The sequence below is a fragment of the Narcine bancroftii genome, chromosome 4 (assembly GCF_036971445.1).
Source record: "Narcine bancroftii isolate sNarBan1 chromosome 4, sNarBan1.hap1, whole genome shotgun sequence".
In the NCBI taxonomy this organism is placed as follows: domain Eukaryota; kingdom Metazoa; phylum Chordata; class Chondrichthyes; order Torpediniformes; family Narcinidae; genus Narcine; species Narcine bancroftii.
The window spans coordinates 196,161,357-196,187,167 of record NC_091472.1 but is presented as its reverse complement, the minus strand read 5'-3'; the positions used below and the strand labels follow the sequence as shown (position 1 = coordinate 196,187,167).

Below are 25,811 nucleotides of genomic sequence, written 5' to 3'. Positions count from 1 at the left end.
ATCCTCTGTCCACAGCACGTCCTTGCTTTTTCGTGCAGGTAAGGCCTTCACCTTTCTCTTTTGGCGTCTTTCTTTCTTCTTTTCTTCCTGTTGTTTTTGGCTTTTCTTTCTTAGGTGCCATTTTCTCCACACCTTTATTTTTTATTTGTTGTGATTTGTGTATCTGGGGCTTTGCTTTTTCTTCACTTTTTTCCTTCTTTTCTGGAGAGGGCTAGTGTTCTCCTACCAGCCACTACTCCATCACGTGACTCCCTCCTCCCCTTTCTTTTAGCTTTTATGCTGCCTTTGACTTCCCTTTGTATCATGGTACCCAAAAGATACTGCCTGACCTGCTGAGTACAGTATGGGAAAAGGCCATTTGACCCACAAATGAAGCATTCCAGCACTTTGTTTTGAATTTCACCCCTCATTAATTGCTGTATCCACCAATTTTTCTTGATTGGGTGTGCAAAGATATAGCATTGTTTTGCTCTTACATTTCTTATAGCTCAAAACATTAGTCACAGTACAGTATTAGCATTATATTTTTAATAAGCTGTTCACATCACAGAGCAATTAATGTATTCTATACTTTGTAAATATGGCCAAACTAAAATATAATTATCAATTCATGTAACAGTAATAATAAATATGAAAGAAACCTGGGCACTGAACCAAGTACAGACTTAAAGTTTCTGCTATGGAATCTATGAATTTTATTGTCACATGAAGAACAAATTAAGTCAGGGTTTTGTCATTCAAAGTTATCTTAACTGATTTTTTCTTATAAGTAAATATGTGTAGCCTATTATTTTGTACTGCATTTTCATGATATTTCTTTAAAAAATTAGTTCATAAATGTATTTCAACTTTAAATACAAAATATTAAAATTTCTGACAAATATCCTTTCTGCAAAATAATTCCTGAATGACACTTTTCATCTTAATCTAAATTTTAAACAAATAGTATTCACTTCTCGATGCTGTGTCTCACTTACAAAAGTATGCATATAATACACTTTCCGACCAGTACCAAAATATATATTTTTTGGGCTTGGTTCCAATCTTTAATAACAAAACTAAATGTGAGATATAGATTGCATTTCCTAAAAAGGCACAGAATGTTTTACTTTATGTACACAATATGTGACCTCCAATTCATGGATGTACTTTGCAAGGCCCTTATTTAGTTACAAGATGATCCAAAATAAACCCGCCTTTGTTTGTAATAACTGTGTCTAACAATGTAAATTTTAGTGCAAGATCTAGTCAAATGAAACGGAAGAAAGTTCACAAATTTGCAGAGGTTCGTAAAACATGAAACCGCTTCAACGTCATCCGGACTGATCCTAGATCATGATTGATCTTTTCCAATCGATCTTCCAATGCTTCCTGCAAACAAATCCAGTTTATAATAATTTGAGTACAAAGTAAACTATAAAGTTTGACCCTATGCAAATCTACAGGGACAAAATGGACAAAAGATGCTTGTGATGACCTCTCCCCATTTGAATTAAGATGTATCTCAGATCCTGCAGACTTGTTTCAAAATCTCTAAAATGAACAGTATAGTTTATGGTTACAATTTAGACTGCAGACTAAGTGTTTGAATCTTTACCAAAGATTATTTAGATAGCTGTAAATGAATAATTGTTTTGAAAACGTCTCCAGCTTTTAAAAATTAGATATAAATGTACTGTGCAGAAAATTTATCTCAAGGTAAAATATCAGCTAACATACAAATTCCCTTTGAATAAAGGTTGGTTGCAGTCATTTCATTTTGTTCAGTTCATAGAAGTAGATTGAAAATTCACTTCACAGTTCAAGCCATTGTAATTGTGCAATCCAAAGCTATCCAGTCATTTCCACTGTCAGAACTAGGTCTGTGGTTCAAGTAAGATGAGGAGGGTTTCTGCATTCAATCTTTCAGTGGCAAGTTTCAGACTCCTACCATCTCTGGGTAGAAACAAAAAAATAATCTCCTCTAATCTTTTCAAGCCCAATTCACCAAAGAAGAATACTCTAACTCGGGTATTCTGAAGGTGGGAGGAAACCAGAGCACCCAGAGGAAACCACGCAGACATGGAGAGAACTATCCTTACAGATACTGCCAGATTCAAACCAGGGTCTCTGGTGCTGTAGCAGCATTGTGCTAACTGCTACACTAACTGTGCCACCACTCTAGTATAATCATTCTTTCCCTGTAAATTGGTGACCAGAACTACCGTAAATATTCATGTATAATGCATTCCCTGTATAATGTAACCCCCCCCTATTTTTGATGGGAAAAAGGGTGAAAAATTTTATCCCCTTGTATAATATGACTTCCCCCTTCCCTCACCACCCGCCTGCCTGCCCCGGCCTCCTGAGTCATGCTGGCGAATCTCTGCTTGCCCGCCTGGCCTCCTGAATCGCGCTCGTGTCTCTCCACTCGCCTGCCCACCCGGCCTCTTGAGTCGCGCTGCCGACTACCGCTTGCCCAGCTGGCCGCCTGAGTTGCGCTGCCGACTACAGCTCGCCCGCCTGCCTGCAGAAATTTTTTCTTAAAATTTTACTCTTGTGTATAATGTGACCCCCCCCCCACTATTTTTGAGAGGAAAAAGGGGGAAAAAATATTCGCATTATACACAAATATTTACGGTATGTGTGGTTCTCATGGCATCTTTCTATTTGTGCTGTATACAGATTCTAAATACAAATTCCCTACTCTTATATTCCAAATATAAGCCAATGAAGGAAAGTATCCTGAATGCATTTCTACTTTATCAAACACAGGGCTGAGTACTCCGTTTCTTACTGTTTGTAATACACAAACATGATTTATACATAAATGTAGGGGGCAGATTATTCCTAAAATGGTTCTGATTTCAGATTTATTGTCAGAGTACATACATGACATACAACCCTGAGATTGAGAAAACCATCTATTTTAATCATCTTTATCACTTCCTTAAAAAGTAGGTAAGAAAATTTGGTAAACCCATGTTTTAATTTTTAAATTTAGACATACAGCATGATAACAGGCCCTTCCTGCCCATGAACCTATGCCACACAAATACAACAATTAACCTACAAACCCCATATGTTGTGGGTGGGAGAAAACTAAAGCACAGGGAGGAAACCCACAGAGATCATGGGGAGAACCAAGAAACTATTTACAGACAACACTGGATCCGAACTTGGGTCGCTGCGCTGTAATAGCGATGCGCTAACCACTATGCTAACCAAACTGCTCTAGCCATTATCCCCACTAACCAGTTATTGATGGTTAAAATAAAACATAGTTGAGAATGGACAACAGAAATGTTAAGTTGTCAATATTAGACATTATGATAAAATTTATAGTTGTGTGGCAGTGCACATCCTCATTGTGAACCGGCCCCGCTTGTATCGCCACGTGGCGGGGCAGCCATGGGGAAATGGCTTTGTCAGAGGTTTCTCTCTGACTCCAGCATCCCTTCCAGTACGCACCCTGGGAACCGATTATGATGTCACAATGCACCAGGTGACTGAGCTCATGCTGCCCTTAAAGGGACATGCTGAATTTGAATAAAAACAGTCGTTAACGACCTTCGGTGTGGCAGCAGTGATTTCCTACAGCTCCTACAAGTGCCACAGTGGTGAGCCCGATTGGCCCAGATGGCTATCTGGACCCAGCGAATGATGGACACAGCCAAAGTAAATGCAGTAGCCCTCAAACATCACCCCTTCTGGCCCCATCACCCACAGACGTGGCTTTGGCAGGTGGCGGCACAATTCCTCCTCCGCAACATCTCAGACGACACCATAAAATTTTACCATGTCATGGGCGTGCTGGACCTGGACACGGTGGCGAGGGTGGACGACATCATTCACAGGCCGCCAGCAGTGGGCAAGTACACTGCCCTCAAAAATCTGCTCCTGGGGAAGTTTGGACTCACTCCCCAGCAGTGTGCTTCCAGGCTCTTACACCTGGATGGGTTGGGGTATCGCAGCCCTTCAGCCCTCATGGACGAAATGCTGACCCTGGTGGAGGATCATGAACCGTGTTTCCTCTTCCGCCAGATAATCCTTGAACAGATGCCAGAAGATATCCAGCCCCATCTGTCCGAAGAGGACTTTTCCAACCCTGCAAGGCCGCAGCCTGGGCAGATGCCCTCTGGCGTGCAAAACAGGAGAATGAGGCAGCACTCAGCCAAGTCTCCAAGCCGAGGCCCCGCCGTTCACAGGACACCCCCAAGCACAAGCCAGAGGAAACCCAGTCAACATGGTGTTTTTATCACCAGTGCTGGGGAGTCAAAGCCCGCAAGTGCCGCCAGCTCTGCGACTTTCAGGGAAACTGCCAGGCCAACCGCCATTGATGGCTGCGACAGTTGGCCACGTGAACAGCCTCCTTTACATCACTGACAAGTCCATGGGCCGTCGGTTCCTGGTGGACACAGGGGCCGAGCTGAGCGCCCTCCCCCCTACAGCACTGAAAACGCGCACCTGGACCCCTGGTCCAACCCTGTGGGCTGCCAATGGTTCCACAATCAAGACCTATGGCACCTGTAGGGCACAGATACAGATCGGGGATGAAAAGTTCACTTGGAGATTCGTCTTGGCCTTGGTGGGCACTACACTGTTAAGGGCTGACTTCCTAAGGGATTACGGTCTGCTGGTGGACGTGAGGGGCAGGAGGCTGCTCAAAACCCGCACCTTTCGCTCGGTGCGCCTGGGCACAGTGGACGACGACAGACCCAAAATCGCCACAGTAGCTACTGCCACAGACGAGTTCGCCAAGATCCTCAGTGAGTTCCCTGCCATCCTGGAGCCACACTTCGATGTCGCCTCCCCCCGCCATGGAGTTTTCCATCACATCTCCACACTGCACACCAGAGCTAGGCGGCTGCCACTGGAGAAGCTAAAACAGGCAAAGGAGGAATTCTCCAAGCTTCAGGAACTGGGCATCGTTCAGCGGTCGGACAGCGCTTGGGTGACACCACTGCACATGGTCCCAAAGTCATCTGGGGGTTGGAGGCCCTGCAGAGATTACAAACGGCTAAACGACGCCACAAGTCCAGACAGGTATCTGGTCCCCCATATCCAGGACTTCGCGGCCAACCTCCACGGTATGCAGTACTTTTCAAAAGTCGATTTGGTGTGCGGATACCACCAGATCCCGGTACACCCCGATGACATTGGAAAAACTGCCATTATCACCCCTTTCAGCTTGTTCAAATTCCTCCGGATGCAGTTCGGGTTGAAGAATGTGGCCCAGATGTTCCAGCGCCTCATGGACGCAGTGGGTAGGGATTTGGACTTTGTCTTTATCTACCTAGATGACATCCTGGTAGCCACCCACAGCCACGAAGAGCACAAGGCCCATCTCTGTACCCTGTTCGCCTGGCTGGCAGAATTCGGCCTCACGGTCAACAAGGCCAAATGCCAGTTTAGGAAACAGACATTGCAGTTCCTGGGGCACACCATCTCAGCATCTGGGGCAGATCCGGCACCGGAGAAAGTGGCAGCTGTCCAGCATTTTCCCAAACCCTCCTCCCTCAAGGGCATGCAGGAATTCGTAGGAATGGTAAATATTTACCAGAGATTCAACCCCAACACCGCCCGCATCATGCACCTCTCTTCACGCTGATCGTGATGAAAGAGAAGACCTTGCCCTGGTTGGAGGAGGCGGACGAGGCCTTCACTGCAACGAACAGGCCCTCGCAGAGGCGACTTTATTGGTGCACCCGCTCCAGGAAACGCACATGGTGCTCTCAGTCGACGCTTCCGCCACGACGGTCGGAGCAGTACTGGAACAGTGGCGCCCGCTGGCCTTTTTAAGTAAGCAGTTGCAGCCGCCGGAGCTTAAACACAGTGCTTTCAACCAGGAGCTCCTGGCGCTGTACCTGGCTGCTGCTATGCGACACCTCCACTGGCTCACCATGCCCAGTCGTCCCACAGGGATGGAGGGTAAGGGTCGTCAGCTCTATCCATGATCTCACCCACCCCTCAGTAAAAACTACCGTGCATATGCTGGCGCAGCGATTCATCTCGCATGGCCTCAAGAAGGAGGTAGCAGCACTAACCTGCAACTTAATCTGTTGCCTGACGTCTAAAGTCCACAGGCACACACAGGCCCCTGTTCAACATTTCGCTTCGGCAAAGCGGAGGTTCCAGCATATACACATGGATGTCGTGGGCCCTTTGCCGGTGTCCAGGGAGTCATGGTACCAGTTTCCCATAGTGGACAGAGCAACCAGGTGGCCAGAAGACATCCTGGTCTGTGAGGCGTCAGCGAAGACATGTGCTAGAGCCCTGGCCAGCCAGTGGATTGATCGTTTCGGCATGCCGGCACACATCACAAGTGACAGAGGCACCCAATTTACCTCCGCAATATGGTCGCAGCTGGCAAGGCTTTTAGAGGTAACACTGCACCACACCACAGCCTACCATCCACAGTCTAACAGGTTGGTAGAGAGGTTCCATCGACACCTAAAGTCCACTTTGATGGCAAGACTTTCCGGCCCCGACTGGGTGGACAAGTTGCCCTGGGTGCCCCTTGGGATTAGGACGTCGTCCAAGGAGGACCTGCAAACCTTGTCAGCAGAAATGGTTTACGATGTGCCACTCTCCCTGCCAGGTGAATTCTTCAGCCCAGAGGCCGAGACGATGCACAATCAAGGTGAGCGACTCGCGGACCTCCTTAAATGACTAGGCAACCTAACCCTGCCGCCCCCATCACACCACAGCACCCGACTATCCCATCAACCGAAAGATCTGGATGTGGCGTAATTTGTGTTCATCCGGAGAGGACCACAGAGGGCCCCGCTACAGCGCCCATATGAAAGGCTGTACAAGGTTCTCCGGCGGTGGGGTGGGACTTTTACTTTAGATGTGGGGGGCAGGGAAGAACTGTTTACTGTGGACCACTTAAAAGCTGCTCATTTAGACTTAATACAGCCAGTGCAGACGGACCCGCCCAAGCGCTGGGGGCGGCTGCCAAAGCGACAGGACGCGTAGCTGGTTCTGGGGGTGGGGGGGCGGTTGTGTGGCGGTGCACATCCTCATGGCGAACTGGCCCCACTTGTATTGCCATGTGGCGGGGCAGCCATGGGGAAATGGCGTCGTCAGAGGTTTCTCTCTGACTCCAGCATCCCTTCCAAAGCGCACCCTGGGCAGCGATTATGACGTCACAATGCACCAGGTGACTGAGCTCATGCTGCCCTTAAAAGGATGCACTGAATTCAAATAAAAACGGTCATTAATGACCTTCGATGTGGCAGCAGTGATTTCCTTTAGCTCCTGCAAGCGCCACAGTTGCATTTTATTAACATATATACTATGAAGCAGATTACATCGTACCTTTTCCATTCTTGCTTGTAAAGTCATTCTACCTGAAGAACCAGGAATGCGACTTAATGCAGCTTCAATCTGCAATGAAGAGTTAAATCTTAAATTACGTTCAAAGTAAATGTAAAACATGCAAGATAAATCAAAATCTTTTATCATAATTTTCCATAGCATAATTTGCCTCTTTCTTATTGCAATACATTTGTCCTAGTCATTCACCCATATATCATCATAGCTAATATGCAAGAAACTGTTTCAAAGACATTGATCAAACTTGGGAAAACATTGCTTCCTAAAAGATTAACAGATATGATAATGTAGAGAACCCTGGGTAACATTTTCCCTGTTTATTGTACAATATTAGTGTGGAAGAATGAGAGGAGATTTGATAGAGGTGAACAAGATTATGAGGGGTATAGATAGAGTAAATGCAAGTAGGCTTTTTCCACTGAGGTTAGGTGAGATACAAACCAGAGAACATGGGTTAAGGGTGAAAGGGGAAAGGTTTAGGAGGAACTTCTTCACACAGAGAGTGGTGGGAGTATGAAACGAGCTGTCAACTGGAGTGGTGAATGCATGGTCAATTTTAACATATAAGAAAAATTTGTACATGGATGAGCGGGGCATGGAGGCCTATGGACTCAGTGCAGGTCAGTGGAACTAGGCAGATTTATAGTTCGGCACAGGCAAGAGGGCCTGTTATCTGAGCAATAATGTTCTGTGGTTCTAATACTATTTTGATTATCCATCCTGGTGCATTGTTGGCTTGTCCCTCACCACCACCAATAATAGCAGATTAGAACATGGAACATTACAACTTAGTGCAGGCTCTTCAACCCATGATGTTATGCTGACCAGTGTAAACATATTCTATAACAATCTTTTCCTTCCCTACCTCACACCCAGAGAAATGTAGGGCAATGCATCAGGGGAAGGCAAATAATACAATTGAATACATAATAAATGATGTTACCAAGACGTGTGGAGGTATAAAGTGATCTTGGATTGCATGACCAAAAAAATCTCCAACAGCAAGTGGATAGTAGATAAAGTGGTTATAGGAACATACTGGATGTTTGCCTTTATTGGCCAGGTCATCAACTGAGAGCAGAGATCATACAAACTATAATAAAATCATAGCTGATTTAATCTACCCATGGTAATCTTTCATCATCTCACTTATCAAAAGTCTACCAAGCTCTACCTTAGATATATTCAAAAGCATGACTCCAACCACCCTTTGCGCAATACACTTCCAAAGATTCACAATGATCTGAGAGAAAAAAAGTCTCATCTTAATTGGGTAACCTCCTTTTTTTCTAAAAAGAATGACCCTACAGATGAAAAGATCTTCTCCACATCCATTTTGTCAAGACACCCAAGTTTCAATTAAGTCACCTCTCACTTCAAAGTCCAGCAGATGCATATATTAATTGGATTAAAGTATTATATAAGGGGCCATTGGCGAAAGTGACAGTAAATGGATATATATCAAAACAATTTAACTTAAGCAGATCAACAAGGCAGGGATGTCCACTATCTCCCTCATTGTTCGTGTTAGCTACAGAACCACTAGCAGAACTGATAAGAACAGAAAATAAAATAAGAGGGATTAAAATAAAAGAGAAGGAATATAAAATCAGTCTATTTGCAGATGACGTTATAATATACTTAACAGAACCAGAAAAATCAATAAAAGAATTACATAGGAAATTGAAGGAATATGGAGAATTATCAGGGTACACGATCAACGCAAATAAAAGTGAAGCAATGCCAATGAATAATGCGGATTTCACAAAGTTTAAGAAAGAATCACCATTTAGATGGCAAACACAAGCAATGCAATACCTAGGTATACAACTAAATAAAAACCTCGGCCATCTATATAAACTCAATTACCATCCATTAATGAAAAAATTACAAGACGACTTAGAGCATTGGAAAGACTTACCACTAACACTGATAGGAAGGATAAACTGTATTAAAATGAATATTTTCCCAAGGATACAATACCTATTTCACTCAGTACCAATACACCTAACAGAGAAATTCTTCAAGGAGTTAAAGAAAATAATAAGGAAATTCTTATGGAAAGGGGGGAAACCGAGGATAGCACTAGATAAATTAACAGAATGGTACAAACAAGGAGGCTTACAACTATCAAACTTTAAGAATTATTATAGAGCCGCACAATTAAGATACCTATCAGATTTTTATCAAACAAGGGAAAAACCAGATTGGACCAGATTAGAACTAGATAAAATAGGGGAGAAGATACCCGAACATATACTATATAAATGGGATGAAAAATTGGTGCAACGTAGGAATTCACCGGTATTGCATCATCTGCTCAACATTTGGAAGAAGATTCATGTAGAAAGGAATAAAACAAATTACCAAATACCAAAACTAATATTGACGCAAAATCAGCTAATCCCTTTCACAATAGATAACCTTTCCTTTAGAGAATGGGAGAGAAAAGGGATCAAAAGAATATAAAATTGTTTTTCGGGAAATAAATTATTATCCTTTGAACAAATGAAGGATAAATATACAATGTTTGCATACTACCAACTGAAAACCTACTTGAAGGACAAATTGGGAAACAGTCTGAGGTTACCAGAAGGAAGCAATTTTGAATATGTGATTACAGACACAATGATAATTAAAAAATTTGTAACAAACATGTAGATCAAACTGCAAGAAAAGGAGAACGAGGAAACAAACGGTAAAACTAAACAAAAATGGGAACAAGATCTAAACATAAAGATAAAGAATGAAACATGGGAGAAGCTATGCTCCGGTACTATGACAAATACAATAAACACGAGATTACGCATGATACAATATAACTGGATACACAGGCTATACATCACACCTCAAAAGTTAAATAAATGGGACCCAACAGTATCAGACAGATGTTTTCGCTGTAAAAAGGAAACGGGAACAGCAATTCATGCAATTTGGACATGTGAGAAAGTGGAAAAATTTTGGGAAGATCTAAACCAGATATTAAATAAAATCACAAAAAGCAATGTACCAAAAAAACCAGAGATCTTCCTCCTAAGTAATATAAGAAACAAAGAATTTGGACTCGATTTGAATGGAGCACAAAAAAGATTTGTTATGATAGCCCTAGCTGTAGCAAAAAAATGTATTATGTCAACCTGGAAATTAGAAGACAACTTGAGAATACAACAATGGTATATAGAAATGAATAAATGTATTCCATTAGAAAAAATAACATATAATATAAGAAATAACATTACAATATTCGAACAAATATGGGAGCCATACATGAAACACAATAGAGAAATCCTACCATGGACTTCCACCACCTAAAATGACAGAAGGAGAAGATAACGAAAAGAACTGACTCAGTAAAATTTCTTGTTTATTTTTATTAAGTGACAACATTGTTTAACGGGTTTAATGTATCTTATAGATTGAACTTCAAATAAATGGGGAAGGGGGTGAGGGAGGGAGGGAAGGGAGGGGGGAAAAGGGGGAGAAAACGACACTGTATATATTTAAGAAGAAAAATGTCTGTATGTATCTTGGTCAATATGGTTTATAGTGTGAAAAATAAAAAATTTACTCCAGGTATCAATCAGGAAAACTTCTAAACTGCTTTTACTGCATTTATATCCTTCCTTAAATAAATACTAAACACAGTATTATAGCAGGTTGCACTGATCTGCAAGCGAACCGGGTCACGGAGGTGCAGGCTCGCACTGGGGTGACCTCATAATGGTCCCGGTGGGGGCAGCAAAGGATCATGGGGGTAGTGGTGATAAACTCTCAGAGAGTTCCAGTAAAGTCACTTGGTTGGTTCAGCTCACTCATAGCTTCCGTGTGGTCTTTTGCTTGGTGCACAGCACACTGACCACAGTGGTGACTCCGATGGTCCAAAGCAGCATTTTGGACCCGATGATAAACAACACGAGTGCACAGAACACAGTCTCGCTGAAGCTGCTGACCTTTTGGACCTTACAGCCGCTAGTCTGGTTCAAACAGGCCGAGGCCCAGTTTCAGGTCAGGCAGATCACTGAAGACTCCACAAGATATTACTACGTGGTCAGTTCGCTCGACCAGGAGACTGCCGGACGAATCACTGACTTCTTACATCAGCTGCCAACAGATATGAGGCAAATAAGGCGCTCCTTATCTGCACCTTTGGCCTTTCCCACAGTGAATGAGCAGCACGGCTGCTCCACATGGATGGCCTGGGCGACCAAATGTCGTTTGCCTTTATGAATGATTTGCTGGCATTAATGGCCAGTCACAGGACCTGCTTACTGTTCAAGCAGATATTTTTCAAACAGATACAGGAAGACATCCGCCTACTCCTCACAGACGATGACTTCAGCGACCCACGCAGGTTAGCATCTCGTACAGCTGTCCTGTGCCATGCCAAGCAATCTGGTGGGGCGTCCGTTAACCTAGTTGCCGCATCACGCCCAGCAACTCTTCTCTCCCAGTCCTCCAAGGAGGCTGGCAACTCAAACTCGGAGTAGTGGTGTTTTTACCATCAGAAATGGGGTTCTGGAGCCCGCCACTGCCGTCCACCTTCCTCCCATCCAGGAAACGTCGAGGCTGGTCGTTACTGACGGCAACAATGGTTGGCCAAGACAGCCTCCTTTATCTATGGGACCGGTACTCAGACTGGTGTTTCCTCATGGACATAGGGATGGAGGTCAGTGTCTTGTCCCCATCAAAGCGAGACACCCACACTGGGAAATTGGGACCGTCCCTCACCGCCACCAATAATAGCACCATACGCATGTATGGAGTGCAGACCATCCCGCTCAAGTTCAGCTCCTGCCATTGTACCTGGACCTTCACTTTAGCTGAAGTGTCTCAGCCTCTACTGGGTGCAGACTTCCTTCGAGCCCTGAAAGGGCGCCATCTGGTCAATTCCAGGACCTTTGAGACCTTCATCCTTTGAGAAGCCAAGTTCCCAGCCCCCGACCTCGACTCAGTAACTTTATCGGGCAATGAGCTTGCCAGAATCCTGGCAGGATTCCAGGCCATTATAATGCCACAGTTCTCCACTGCAATCCCGAAACATGGTATCCAGCACCACATCCCCACAAAGGGACCGCCGCCATACACCTGGGCATGCAGGCTTCCTCCCGACAAGTTGTGGCTCGCCAAGGAAGAATTCAGGAAGATGGAGGAGATGGGAATCGTTTGGCCGAACAGTCCATGGGCCTCTCCTCTACACATGGTGCTGAAGTTCTCTGGGGGACAGAGACCTTGTGGGGACTACTGTCGGCTCAATGACGCCATGACAGCCTAACGGTACCTGGTTCCCCACATCCAGAACTTTACAGCCAATCTGCATGGAGTGAGGATCTTCTCAAAAATCAACCTGGTCTGGGAGTACCACCAGATCCCCATGCACCCCAGCTACATCCCCAAGACAGCCTCATCACTCTGTTCGACCTTTTCAAGTTCCTCCACATGCCATTCAGCCTCAAAAACACAGCACAGACTTTCCAGAGACTCATGGACTTGGTGGGGTGCGGCCTGAATTTCATTTTTATCTACCTAGACCAGTCGTTTGCGACAGGAGCACCTAATACACCTGCATTTGCTATGCCAGCAACTGAGTGACTACAGCCTACCCATCAACCCAGCGAAATGTCAGTTCAGCCTGACGGCCATTGATTTCATTGTTCACTGCACTGTAGTCCGTCCCTCTTCCGTCAAAAGATGAAGCCATTCATAAGTTCGCCAAGCCAACTACGGTCAATAATTTGCAGGAGTTCGTTAGGATGGTCAACTTCTACCATCACTTCCTGCCGTCAGCAGCCAGGATCATGCGACCTCTTTTCAAGCTCCTGCCTGGTCAGACAAAAGAACTCAGCTGGGACATGGAGTCTACAGCAGCTTTTAATCTTGCCAAAGACCCACTGCCCAACACCACCCTTCTAGTGCATCGGTGCATTGATGTGCCCACTGCCGTCGCAGTTGACACATCCAACACAGCCGTTGGCAGCATCCTAGAGCACTGATTGATGGACATTGGAGACCGCTCGCTTTCTTCAGCAGGCACCTGCAGCCCCACGAGCAGAAGTATAGTGCATTCGACAAGGAGTTGCTCGCTCTCCACCTCGCTGTATGCCATTTCCGCTATTTCTTGGAAGGATGGGTTTTCACGGGCTTCATCGATCACAAGCCCATCACTTTTGCCTTCGTCAAAGTGGTCAGCAAGGTAGCAGCGTCATTTCTCTTGTATCCCAGAGTACACGATGGCTATCAAGTACATTTCCAGCAAGAATAACCTTGTGGCTGATGCTCCTGCACTCCCTATGCCCCAGAATTGACTATACAGCACTCACAGCCCAGCAGCAGGATAGCAAGATACCAGCCTACCACACTGCAGTCTCAGAGCTACACCTGGAAGACATGCGTTTCGGGCCATCCAAAGCCACAATTCTCTACAACGTATCCGGCAACTGACCTAGGCCCATTGTTCCTGTCATATGGAGGCATTGCATCTTTGACACGCTACATGGGTTGGCTCACCCATCCATCCAGGCAACAACTCAACTGGATGCAGACATATTCATGTAGCATAGCCTTCACAAACAGGTCAGCCACTGGACTAGAACTTGCCTACACTATCAGACATCCAAGGCACAAGAAAGCCCCTCTTCATTCTTTCCTGCTGACACACAGACAATTTGCCCATGTCTACATGGACATCGTCAGGCCGTTGCTGGTTTCCAGAGGTACAACGTACCTGTTCACAATGGTGGACAGGTTCACTAGATGGCTGGAAGCTGTCCCGCTCTCGGACACTTCCATGACATCCTGCACCAGGGGCCCTCATCGCCAACTGGATAGCTCGATTCAGCCTTTATTCCAATATTACGATGGACGGGGGCACAGTTTACGTCCAGTCTATGAGCAGCGCTTGCACAGCTCCTAGGGACCCAGTTACATCACACCATGGCCTACCACCTGCTGCCTAAGGGTATGGTGAAAAGGTTCCATTAGCATTTAAAGTCATCCTCATGGTGCAGCTCTGAGGCCCGGATTGGGTGGACGAGCTGCCTTGGATGCTCCTTGGCATCCACTCAGCGCCGAAGGAGGATTTGGCCATGTCCTCCACTGAGCTTGTCTATGGGGCCCTGCTGACAGCCCCAGGAGAGTTTGTGCCAGCAACTCACAGCCAGGAGGAAACACCTATGGTGCTTCTAAAGTGACTTCACAAAAAGGTGAGCACCCTGACTCTGGTCCCAACCTCACATCACGGTCCAGACTCCATTCTACATCCCAAAGGATCTTGAAGATTGCAAATACATCATCATAAGGAGAGACATGCACCGAATGTTCCTTCAGCACCCATACAAGGATCTATACAAGGTGATCCAAATCAACAGGACTACGTGCCTTTTGGACAATAGGGTTAAGCAGGAAACATTCACAGTCGACCGCCTCAAACCAGCACACCTTGACCTCGACCAACCAGTAACTGTTCTGGCCCCAAGGTGGAGAGGTCGGCCTCCCAAACATATGATCTGTTTATGAACTGTGGACTCATCACATCCAAACACCGGTTCTGGGGCAGGTGGTGAGGAAGAATCATATTGTGGGCTGTACTGATCCACAAGCGAACCAGGTCATGGAGGTGCAGGCTGACGTTACAATGGTCCCGGTGGGAGATGGGGGGGAGGGGGGGCGTGGGGAGGCCTGCAAAGGATCATGGGGGTCATGCTGATAAGCTCTCAGAGAGTTCCAGTAAAGTCAGTTGGTTGGTTCAGCTGACTCACAGCTTCCATATGGCTTTTCTTTCATTTGCTGCACTGACTACAGTATCATCAATGTAGTTTCCTTAATACCCTATAAAGTCAATTCCCCGGCATAAACCTATCATTCTGTTAGCTTTCCCACTGACTTGTTCGATTTCCATACAAGCATTTAAAACACCCAGATTCCTCTGCATCCTGGAGATCTACAATCTCTTTCCATTGAGATACTATCTGACAAAATTACAGCTTCACATTTTCCCCACATTATATCCTAATTGTCAGATTTTCATCCATTTTAATCATTTAATATTTCTACAATTTCCCAGGTTTTACCCTATCATAAACCTTGCCCTTCCCATCCTCCCTCCAGCTTATGCAAGCAGTGTAGGGAAGCATATGGTCATGCACTTTGGTGGAAGGAATAAAGGTGTCAACTATTTTCTAAATGGGGAGATAATTCAGAAAACAGAGGTCCAAAGGGACTTGGGAGTTCTAGTGCAGGATTCCCTTAAGTTTAACTTGCAGGTTAAGTCAGTAGTATGCAAAGTTAGCAGTTTTGAGAAGACTGGAATATAAAAGATGTAATGCTGAGGCTTTATAAGGTGTTGGCAGACCACATTTGGTGTATCGTGAACAGTTTTGCCCACCATATACAGGATGTGATAGCAATGGAGATGGTCCAGAGGAGGTTTATGAGAATTATTCCAGAGATGAGAAGGTTAACGTTTGATAGCTCTGGGCCTGTATTAACCAGAGGTTAGGATGAGGAGGATTTCATTGAAATCTACCACATATTGAAAAGCCTGGATTGAGTGGAGAGAGATGTTTCTGGTAGAGGAAGAGAATAGGACCAGAGGGCACAGCCTCAGAATAAAAGGACATCCCTTTAGAACAGAAATGAGGAGAAATTTCTTCAGCTAGCCTCTGCAGCTGCATGTGGCAATAAGTCATTGGGTCTATTTAAAGTAAATGTTGATAGGTTCTTGAATAGTAAGGGTGTCAAAAGTTAGGGGAGAAGGCTGAGAGGAAAATATATCAGTCATGATTTGAATGACAGAGCAGACTTTGATCTAATGACCTAATTTTGCTCCTACATCTTATAGTCTTAATGACCATCTTTTCAGTTCTGACAAAGGATCTTTAACCTGAAACATTACTCGGTTTCAACTCCCACAGATGTGGTCTGTGCTATTGAATATTTCCAGCATTTTCTCTTTATTTGAGCTTGTCAGGGCTAGAACATTTCTGTTATGAGGAGGGACTGGTTTGTTTTACATGGAGCAGGAGGTCAACTCAGCTATCTGGTTGAGATGAAGAGCATAGGTAAGTTAAATGGTAAGAAAATGTTCTCCATGGTAGAAGGGTGTAAAGTCATAGGGAAACTTTAAAGGGCTGTTAGAGGATATCTGAGGAACTTGTTGGAATCTGAATTCACTGTTTGAGGAAAGTGATGTAGAAGGAGACTCTTGCAACATACAAGAATCTAGGAAGATTTGAATAGCCAAATCATACAATGTTATGAGCAAAGAGCTGTAAAGAATGGATTAGTATTGATGGACATGGTCATGGCCTGAAGGGTTAGAACATTAAACAGTACAGCAGAGAAACAGGCCCATCAGCCCCTGTATCTATGCCAAACATGATGTCCAAATCAAACTAAAACTCTGCTCCTTGCATTTGATAAACATCCCTCCATCCCCTTCTATTTAGAAGCCTTTTAAATGCTACTACTATATTTCCTGCTTCCACCTGGTTATAAATTTAATTTTTTTAAATTTAGACATACACACATACATACAGCACAGTAACAGACCATTTCAACCTACAAGTCCATCCTGCTCAATTTACACCCAATTAACCTACACCCCTGGTATGTTTTTGAATGGTGGAAGGAAACCAGAGCCCCCAGAGAAAATCCACACAGACACGGGGAGAACGTACAAACTCCTTACAGAAAGCGCAGGATTCAAACCTAATTTCTGATCAGTTGTGATGTAAAGGCGTTGCACTAACCACTACACCAACCATATGTTATATTATTAGGACTATGAAAAAAAATGAATCCAAAGCAATGAACTTATCCATGTTATTCAAAATGTTTTTGATCGCTTTTAATCACACGATCCAATATCAAAGTGCAGAAAATTCTCTGTCATAATTACTAATAGATCAACTTTGTTTCTCAGTTTATTCAGGAAAGGTCTGGCCAATCATCATTTTGACCGAGCAGAATAAAATCCAAATAGTAACCAAACACATGACCAATGCTGTAGAATCGTTACTCAGCTAAAAGAAATTCATTTAATAATCCATATGTGCTGAAATCCTGCTGTTCAGGTGCTCCAGTGGGAACTGGCTGCATTTTAAAGTATCTCAAGAGCTTTTTGGCCTTAAAGCTGTTATTTATAAACTCAACGACAGGAAAAAAAAATAAAACTGAAAAAAAATACTGAGAGGAGACTGACCCATACTCTTTTGCTTTTTCAATCCCAGATATACGGTAATTGGTCTTAAGCAAAGCTTTAATTAAACTTGGCCTTTACATAGGCACAAATTGCTTGTTGCTTCATTACCTGTTGCTTTTCTTGTGTAAGTGCATCAAAGAGTTTTTCCGTTTCTCCCAAAGCTTCCTTCCTTGCTTTATATGTCAGCTCGGTCTCATAGGGAGTTTGTAGTGGTAGATATTTCTTCTCTTTCTGAGAAGTTATTGTCTTGTCTTTCAAAGCTGGCCAACTACTGACAGACCCCAGATTAACCACATTTAGTACAGAATCAGAAGGCAATGCATGTTGAAACGTATCGACCTGATACCTTGAATTTTGCCTTGCTGAAAATAAAAAGTTTCATAGTGTCAAATGAGCAGTTAATTATCTCTTCTCAAACATTCCTCAACTGGATACAAAATTTGCTTGGTGGTTGGATGCAGATGGTGGTAGTGGATGGTTGTTTTTTCAGATTGTTGGCCTGTGGTGCAAGGATTGGTGTTGGGTCATTCCTTGTTTGTCATCTATATTAACAATTTGGACAAGAATGTAGATGGTTGTCTGAGTAGCTAGATCAACTGGGAAAGTGGACTGATGGAATTTAACTCAAACAATTACAAGAAGCAATTGAGACAACCCTAAAGAGAAGGTGATGATGGCAGCAAACCAGAGAGGGCCTCAGCGGCTGAGGGACATGCACAGTCTATGGGCAAATTGCAGTTGGGGAATCTGTATGGGCTGCAGGAGACTGGCTCATGGGAACCAAGTATCGGAGCCGGGATTTGAGAGAGTAGGGAGGGCACTCAAAGGGTCTCGGGCGCTGAAGGCTTCATGATCATGTCAGAGGTTTGGATCGAGAGCTTATGTTGTCAATGAATCAAACAGGAGCCTGGGCAGGTTCAGAGGTTGCAGGAGCACTGGAGGTGAATCCATGGACACTCAGTGACCCTTGAGAAGACTCTCTTTAATTTATCTTTTTCTCTTACTGTAATGTGTGCCAGGCAACATTAATGATGACTCTGTCTGCCTTATAGCAGGCAGAAGAGAATTTTGTGTAATATTACATGTTCTGTACTATTACATGACAGTAAGGGAATCTTGAATGTTGAAGTGCAGTGTTTCATTATGAGACGTTAAATCTGGACAGGACATAGTGAATGACATAGTCCAGGGCAAAGATGTTGAAGGGAGCCATACTTCCCAGAAAGTGGTACAGTTACATAGAGTGATGAATGCATGCATGCCTGCCTGCAACAGCTGAGGCACTGAATACAGAGTTGGGCGTCATGTAAGTCGCACAAGTCATTAATTAGGCTACACTTGGAATACTGTGTGCAGTTCTAATTTTCACACATGAAAGATATGATTAAGCTGGAGAAAGTGTAGAAGAGATTCATAAAGGTGTTTCCTGGATTGGAAGATTTGCTTTATAAAAAGATTGTATAGGCTAGGCTTATTTTCCCCGGAGCAAAGGAAACATGATAGAATTATATAAAATTGTGTGAGACACAGAAAGGCTAGGCAGCCAGAGTTTCCTCACCCCAAGGTATAGGTGTCTAAAACTAGAGGGCACAAGTTTAAGCCAAAGGACATTTGAAGGGGTTACGAGGGGTAATTTTTCTCACAAAAATTGCACTTGAAATCTGGAATAAGCTTCCAGAGGTGGTGGAGGCAGGAACTGTAATAACATTCAAGAGGCAACTGGACATGTAGTTAAATTAGTGGGGCACAGAGTGATTGAATTAATGCAGACAAGTGGGATTATTATCGATAGTCATGATGGCCTGCCTGAACACAGTCCCCCCCTTTGACTGTTATTTTGCACATATTTACATTCTGTATTTTCCAGAGGAAAGAACTGAAGTCTTTTTCTTGGGCTTGAACTGCAAGAAAGGACAGTATCTGTAAGGTCGACTTCATCCAAGTTGACATCAAACCTAAAAATAAAATAATTTGTTACAGAGGATGGTTCCATAATTATTTTTATATAAAAAGCATTGTTGTTTATAACCAGAGTATTCCATGTGATGGCACTGAGAGGGTGACAAACAGATTTACAAGGATGTTGCCTGGAATGAAATGGTCCAGGTCTGAGGAGAGACTTGATAGGCTAGGTCTGTTATCTCTGGAGCAGAGGAGGTCAAAGGGTGTTGATAGAGGTACACTAAATTATGAGAGGCATTGTTAAGGTGGATAGTCAGAACTCTTTACCTGAGATGCACAAACCAGAAAGCTTAGAATTGTGAGAAGAACATTACAGGTTATCTGTGTGGGGAGGGGGAATAAACTATGGAGTGTTTGGAATCTGCAATGCACTACCTGGAGAGGTGGAGCAGAGTTTCACAACATTTAAAAGGTATTTTATTCAACACTTGAATCACTAAAGCATGGAAGGCTACGGTCCAAGTACTGGTTAGCGGGATTAGTGTAATTTGATACTTGATAGGCTGCAATGCACAGGTGGTCCTAAATGTATATTTCTGCACTGTATGATTATGATTAGAGTGGAGGGTTGCTCTTGATTGGAGATTGGAGACCTGTAACTAGTGTAACACCACTGGATTCTGCTTTGTTCATCACATAAATTTAGGATTAGAAAGAGCATTCATATGGCATGATTAGTAAATTTTCAAATGACAGCGAAATTGGTGGAAGTGGACAATGAAGAAGGTTGCAATATATTCTAGATCAAAAGGGAAAATTGGGAAAGTGGGAGCGTGAAAGGTTGATAGATCAATGAGAAGCTGGAGGAACTCTCCAGGTATCTACAAAGAAAAAAAGAATAGTCAACAACAGGACTAGTACAAATAGGCATCTTACAGGGGCTAAAGGGCTGTAACTATAAATCTATGCCCTTTCTTGTAATTTCAATGGGTTCTGAAACCTCTGCATCCTCCCTGCAGCCTCACCCAACTTTCAATTATATATTCTAACCTGATACTTCATCCAAATCACTGATACAGCTGAAACCACTGCACCAATCTCTGCAACACTCCACTTGTCACAACCTACCAACCTGAAAAGGACAAAATTATTTCTTGTCTCCATTTTTTAAATTCTGTTTCTAATCTTGTATTCTCATCACTATACTTCCTTCTAAAAGTCCAAACAACTAGTTCACCTTTAACCTTACCTGCTAGTTACAGTCTCAAAAAAAATTACAAGTGATATGTCAAATACAATTTCTCTTTCATAAATCTAAGATGACTGCATAATCTATTATCACATTCTCAATAACTGATTTCAAGGTAAGCCCACAATTTTTCTCCATTCATTCTTTAATGGAAGAGTTACATTTGACACTTTTCAATTGGTAAAATGTTCTAAAATCAGTTTGATGTTAACCAGTGCATCCATTATTTCCAATTCCACTTCTTTCAAAACACTAAGATGTAAGTCATCAGGTTTGCCAATATTATATCAGGATCTCAGAAAAAATGTTTAAACTAATGCCAATTTTCTTAACTGTTCACTGTAGACCTCTACTATTTCAGAGAGGTTTTGTGTATCTTTACCAATGAAGACAGAATTTTAGGGGTCCAGATTTTTTACATTTTTTCCTCTCCTTTTTAAGGATCCATAGAATCTGTAAAAAGGCCCGAGGACATGTTCACGTCCTCCCCCTCAAAAGATGCACATAAACTCAAGCTAGCATGCTGGAACATCAGAACCATGCTAGACAAGGCTGACAGCCACCGACCTGAACGTCGGTCTGCCCTCATCACACATGAACTCCTCAGACTCGACATCGACATAGCCGCTCTCAGCGGTCCACCTTGCAGATGTAGGCAGCCTCCAAGAACACGGCGCAGGCTACACACTCTACTGGTCTGGGAAGCCTCAGGCTGAACGACGCCTATCTAGTGTTGGCTTCATGGTCAAGAACTCCATTGCCTCCAAACTTGAAAACCTCCTGGCAGGCCACTCTGACCGGATCATGTCCACGCGACTCCCCCTTCAAAACAAGCGACGCATCACTCTCATCAGTGTCTATGCTCCAACCCTTCAGGCGGAACCAGCAGAAAAAGACAAGTTCTACACTGATCTGCGCAACCTCATCCAACGCACCCCTACAGCCAACAAGGTTGTCATCCTTGGCAACTTCAACGCTCACGTCGGCAAAGACTCAGAAACCTGGCCAGGAATCCTTGGCAAGCATGGTGTCGGAAAGTACAATGACAACGGGCGCCTCCTGTTGGAGAACAGCAGAACAGCGGCTTGTCATTACTAACACCCTTTTCCAGCAGAGAGACAGCCTGAAGAGTACCTGGATGCATCCCCGATCCAAACACTGGCACCTCCTGGACTACGTTCTGGTGCGAGGAAGAGACAAACGAGATGTGCTCCACACCAGAGTCATGCCCAGCGCGGAATGCCACACTGACCACCGGCTTGTTCGCTGCAGGCTCAACCTTCACTTCAAGCCAAAGTTCAAGAACAGTGGAGCCCCCAGAAAGAGGTTCAATGTTGGAAACTTGCAGTCAGACGAAGTGAAAGGAAACTTCCAGGCAAACCTCCAAGCAAAGCTTGAGGATGCAAACTGTCTCACGGACACGTCTCCTGAAACCCTCTGGGATCAGCTGAAAACAGCCATACTGCAATCCACTGAAGAGGTACTGGGCTACTCCTCCAGGAAAAACAAGGACTGGTCTGACGAAAACAACCAGAAAATCTAGGAGCTGCTGGCAAAGAAGTGATCTGCACACCAGGCTCACCTTGCAAAGCCTTCCTGGCCCGAGAAAAAACGAGCCTTCCGTCTCGCATGCACCCATCTTCAGCGCAAACTCTGGGAGATCCAAAATGAGTGGTGGACTAGCCTCGCCAAACGAACCCAGCTTAGCGCCGACATTGGCGACTTCAGGGGTTTTTATGAGTAAAAGCTGTGTACGGCCCCTCACCCCAAGTCCAAAGCCCTCTGCGCAGCTCAGATGGAGAAGTCCTCCTCAGCGACAAGATCTCCATTCTCAATCAATGGTCAGAACACTTCCAATCTCTTTTCAGTGCCAACTGCTCAGTCCAAGAATCCACCCTGCTCCAGCTCCCTCAACAACCCTTGAGTCTAGTGCTGGATGAGGTCCTTACCCGGGAAGAGACATATAAGACAATTGAACAACTGAAAAGTGGCAAAGCAGCAGGTATGGATGGAATCCCCCCCAGAGGTCTGGAAGGCTGGCGGCAAAATTCTGCATACCAAACTGCATGAGCTTTTCATGCTCTGCTGGGACCAAGGAAAGCTGCCTCAGGACCTTTGTGATGCCATCATCATCACCCTGTACAAAAACAAAGGCGAGAAATTAGACTGCTCAAACTACAGGGGAATCACGCTGCTCTCCATTGCAGGCAAAATCTTCGCTAGGATTCTCCTTAATAGACTAATATCTAGTGTCGCCGAAAATGTCCTCCCAGAATCACAGTGTGGCTTTCGCGCAAACAGAGGAACTACTGACATGGTCTTTGCCCTCAGACAGCTTCAAGAAAAGTGCAGAGAACAAAACAAAGGACTCTACATCACCTTTGTTGACCTCACCAAAGCCTTCGACACCGTGAGCAGGAAAGGGCTTTGGCAAATACTAGAGTGCCTCAGATCCCCCCCCAAGTTCCTCAACATGGTTATCCAACTGCATGAAAACCAACAAGGTCGGGTCAGATACAGCAATGAGCTCTCTGAATCCTTCTCCATTGACAACGGCGTGAAGCAAGACTGCATCCTCGCACCAACCCTCTTTACTATCTTCTTCAGCATGATGCTGAAACAAGCCATGAAAGACCTCAACAATGAAGGCGCTGTTTACATCCGGTACCGCACGGATGGCAGTCTCTTCAATCTGAGGCGCCTGCAAGCTCACACCAAGACACAAGAGCAACTTGTCCATGAACTACTCTTTGCAGACGATGCCGCTTTAGTTGCCCATTCAGAACCAGCTCTCCTGTGCATGATGTCCTGTTTTGCGGAAACTGCCAAAATGTTTGGCCTGGAAGTCAGGCTGAAGAAAACTGAGGTCCTCCATCAGCTCTCCATCGGGCACACAGAACTCAAAACGGTCAACCAGTTTACCTACCTCGGCTGCACCATTTCATCTGATGCAAGGATCGACAACAAGATAGACAACAGATTCGCCAAGGTAAATAGCGCCTTTGGAAGACTACACAAAAGAGTCTGGAAAAACAACCACCTGAAGAAACACACAAAGATCAGCGTGTACAGAGCCGTTGTCATACCCACGCTCCTGTTCGGCTCCGAATCATGGGTCCTCTACCGGCATCACCTACGGCTCCTAGAACACTTCCATCAGCGCTGTCTCCACTCCATCCTCAACATTCATTGGAGTGACTTCATCACCAACGTCGAAGTACTCGAGCTGGCAGAGTCCGCAAGCATCGAATCCACGCTGCTGAAGACCCAACTGCACTGGGTGGGTCATGTCTCCAGACCAAGATCGTGTTATATGGCGAGCTCTCCACTGGCCACCGAGACAGAGGTGCACCAAAGAAGAGGTACAAGGACTGCTTAAAGAAATCTCTTGGTACCTGCCACATTGACCACCACCAGTGGGCTGATATCACCTCCAACCGTGCATCTTGGCACCTCACAGTTTTGCGGGCAGCAACCTCCTTTGAAGAAGACCACAGAGCCCACCTCACTGACAAAAGACAAAGGAGGAAAAAACCAACACCCAACCCCAACCAACCAATTTTCCCTTGCAATCGCTGCAACCGTGCCTGCCTGTCCCGCATCGGACTTGTCAGTCACCAACGAGCCTGCAGCAGATGTGGACATACCCCTCCATAAATCTTCGTCCGCGAAGCCAAGCCAAAGAAGAAAAAAGAAGAATCTTCCACAAGCTGTTTTCATATTTCTTGCCTGTCTATTTATTTTAGTTTTCTGTTCCTTAGAAATATCTTGGTTCTTAATTATTTTTTAAATTTAAAAATTAATACATGTTTTTTTTTAATTTTTGCCTTAACACTTTAAAGATTAGCTATTCCTTGTTTGCTGTCATATCTATTCATGCAGATTCCCAAGCAACCACAGAAGATTTTACATCATGCTTTTTGTAGTTTTCTTTATTCAGACTTAGGCTTCATATTGAACTAAATATTTCAATTTTTTAAATATAAATTGCTGTCATATTATGTTCATTCCTTCTTAATGAGCCATTGATAGTCAGATCATCACCATATTTTACAATACTACATTTAAAATTGCCTGAAGCTTGGTCATTTGGTTAGCTTAATGTCCCCCAATAATTGTGGTATTGTAGCTAGCTGCTACAAGCTATGGCTCTGCAGAACCTATAGTGCAGGAGAGGTTATAGCTGTATTCAGGTTAGCTCATAAAAAACACGCTATTCCCGGAAATAACATGAACCCCAGTTGAGTGTGTTAACACTGATCTTTATTGGGCTCACATTCTCAAGATGAGGGGCGTGGTCAAAGCCCCCTCAGTGCTGATTGGTGCATTTTCAATCTGCTTTCCTTGATAGGCTAGTTATGCTCCTTTAGTTTAATTGGAGGGCAGTGCTGCAGGCCTCATGCAGTCTACTAGATCATTCGTCCTTCATTTTGTGAGGCACCCTGAGGGACAGGCACAGTATTACCAGCACCAATTTCCTGATATTCACGTCCACTTTTTTGGATCTTTAGCCAAATCTCACTCACATTTTATTTTACTGTTTCTTAGCTCCCCCTAAACGGATTCAATCAACTTATTTTCTCATCTGAGACTCTTTTATTATCTTTATGCCATTTATGTTATCAAGGTTATCCCACCTCCATTTTCATTTTGCTCATCTCTTCTGAAAAAGTGTCTTGGAATAATTAATTCCTAATTTCGATCACTTTGCAACTATGTCTCTATAACAAGTATGAGCAGGTACCTATTTTTTCTGTGTGTCATTAATTCACCTATCTTGTTTTACATGTTGTGTGACATATAGATAGAGAATCTACAGATTTAATTTTGCCCTTTGCCCTTGTTCTGGCAAAGTACATACATGTTTGTATGTACTTATCTTTCCTGGTTATTGTTTTGCTACCTTGCCCCAGTGCTTTGACTTCTCAGTTTTTGTCAATTTCAGTTCACCAGAATACTCAACACACCACCCACATGTTAGTTCACAGCCTCTTCCACAACCTAAGGTTATATGATTTGCTAGGATATGTTCCCTCCCTTTACAAGTGAAGCAGGTCCCAATGAACCAGTTCCAAAGCAAAGTATTTGTGGTTAAATATAGCATAGAAGTACCTCCCAGTTCTACAAGAGCAATGCACAAAA

General features: G+C 44.1%; 1 protein-coding gene across 5 annotated transcripts in view; it reads right to left on the bottom strand.

Moving 5' to 3' along the window:
* Nucleotides 1-513: 513 nt before the first annotated feature.
* The window catches only part of LOC138761423 (M-phase phosphoprotein 9), a 226,391-nt gene continuing 201,093 nt past the window's right edge, over nt 514-25,811 (bottom strand). For 3 of the 5 annotated variants that reach the window (XM_069933516.1, XM_069933517.1, XM_069933518.1), the window contains 4 exons: nt 19,370-19,473; nt 17,627-17,880; nt 7,303-7,371; nt 514-1,371 (listed from right to left, as the gene is read on the bottom strand). In XM_069933516.1, coding sequence (XP_069789617.1) covers nt 1,270-1,371; nt 7,303-7,371; nt 17,627-17,880; nt 19,370-19,473 — 529 coding nt within the window. In that variant the 3' untranslated portion in view covers nt 514-1,269. Of the gene's footprint in view, nt 1,372-7,302; nt 7,372-17,626; nt 17,881-19,369; nt 19,474-22,727; nt 22,807-25,811 lie in introns of those variants that run through there. The other 2 variants (XR_011356317.1, XM_069933520.1) reach the window with 2 other exon arrangements.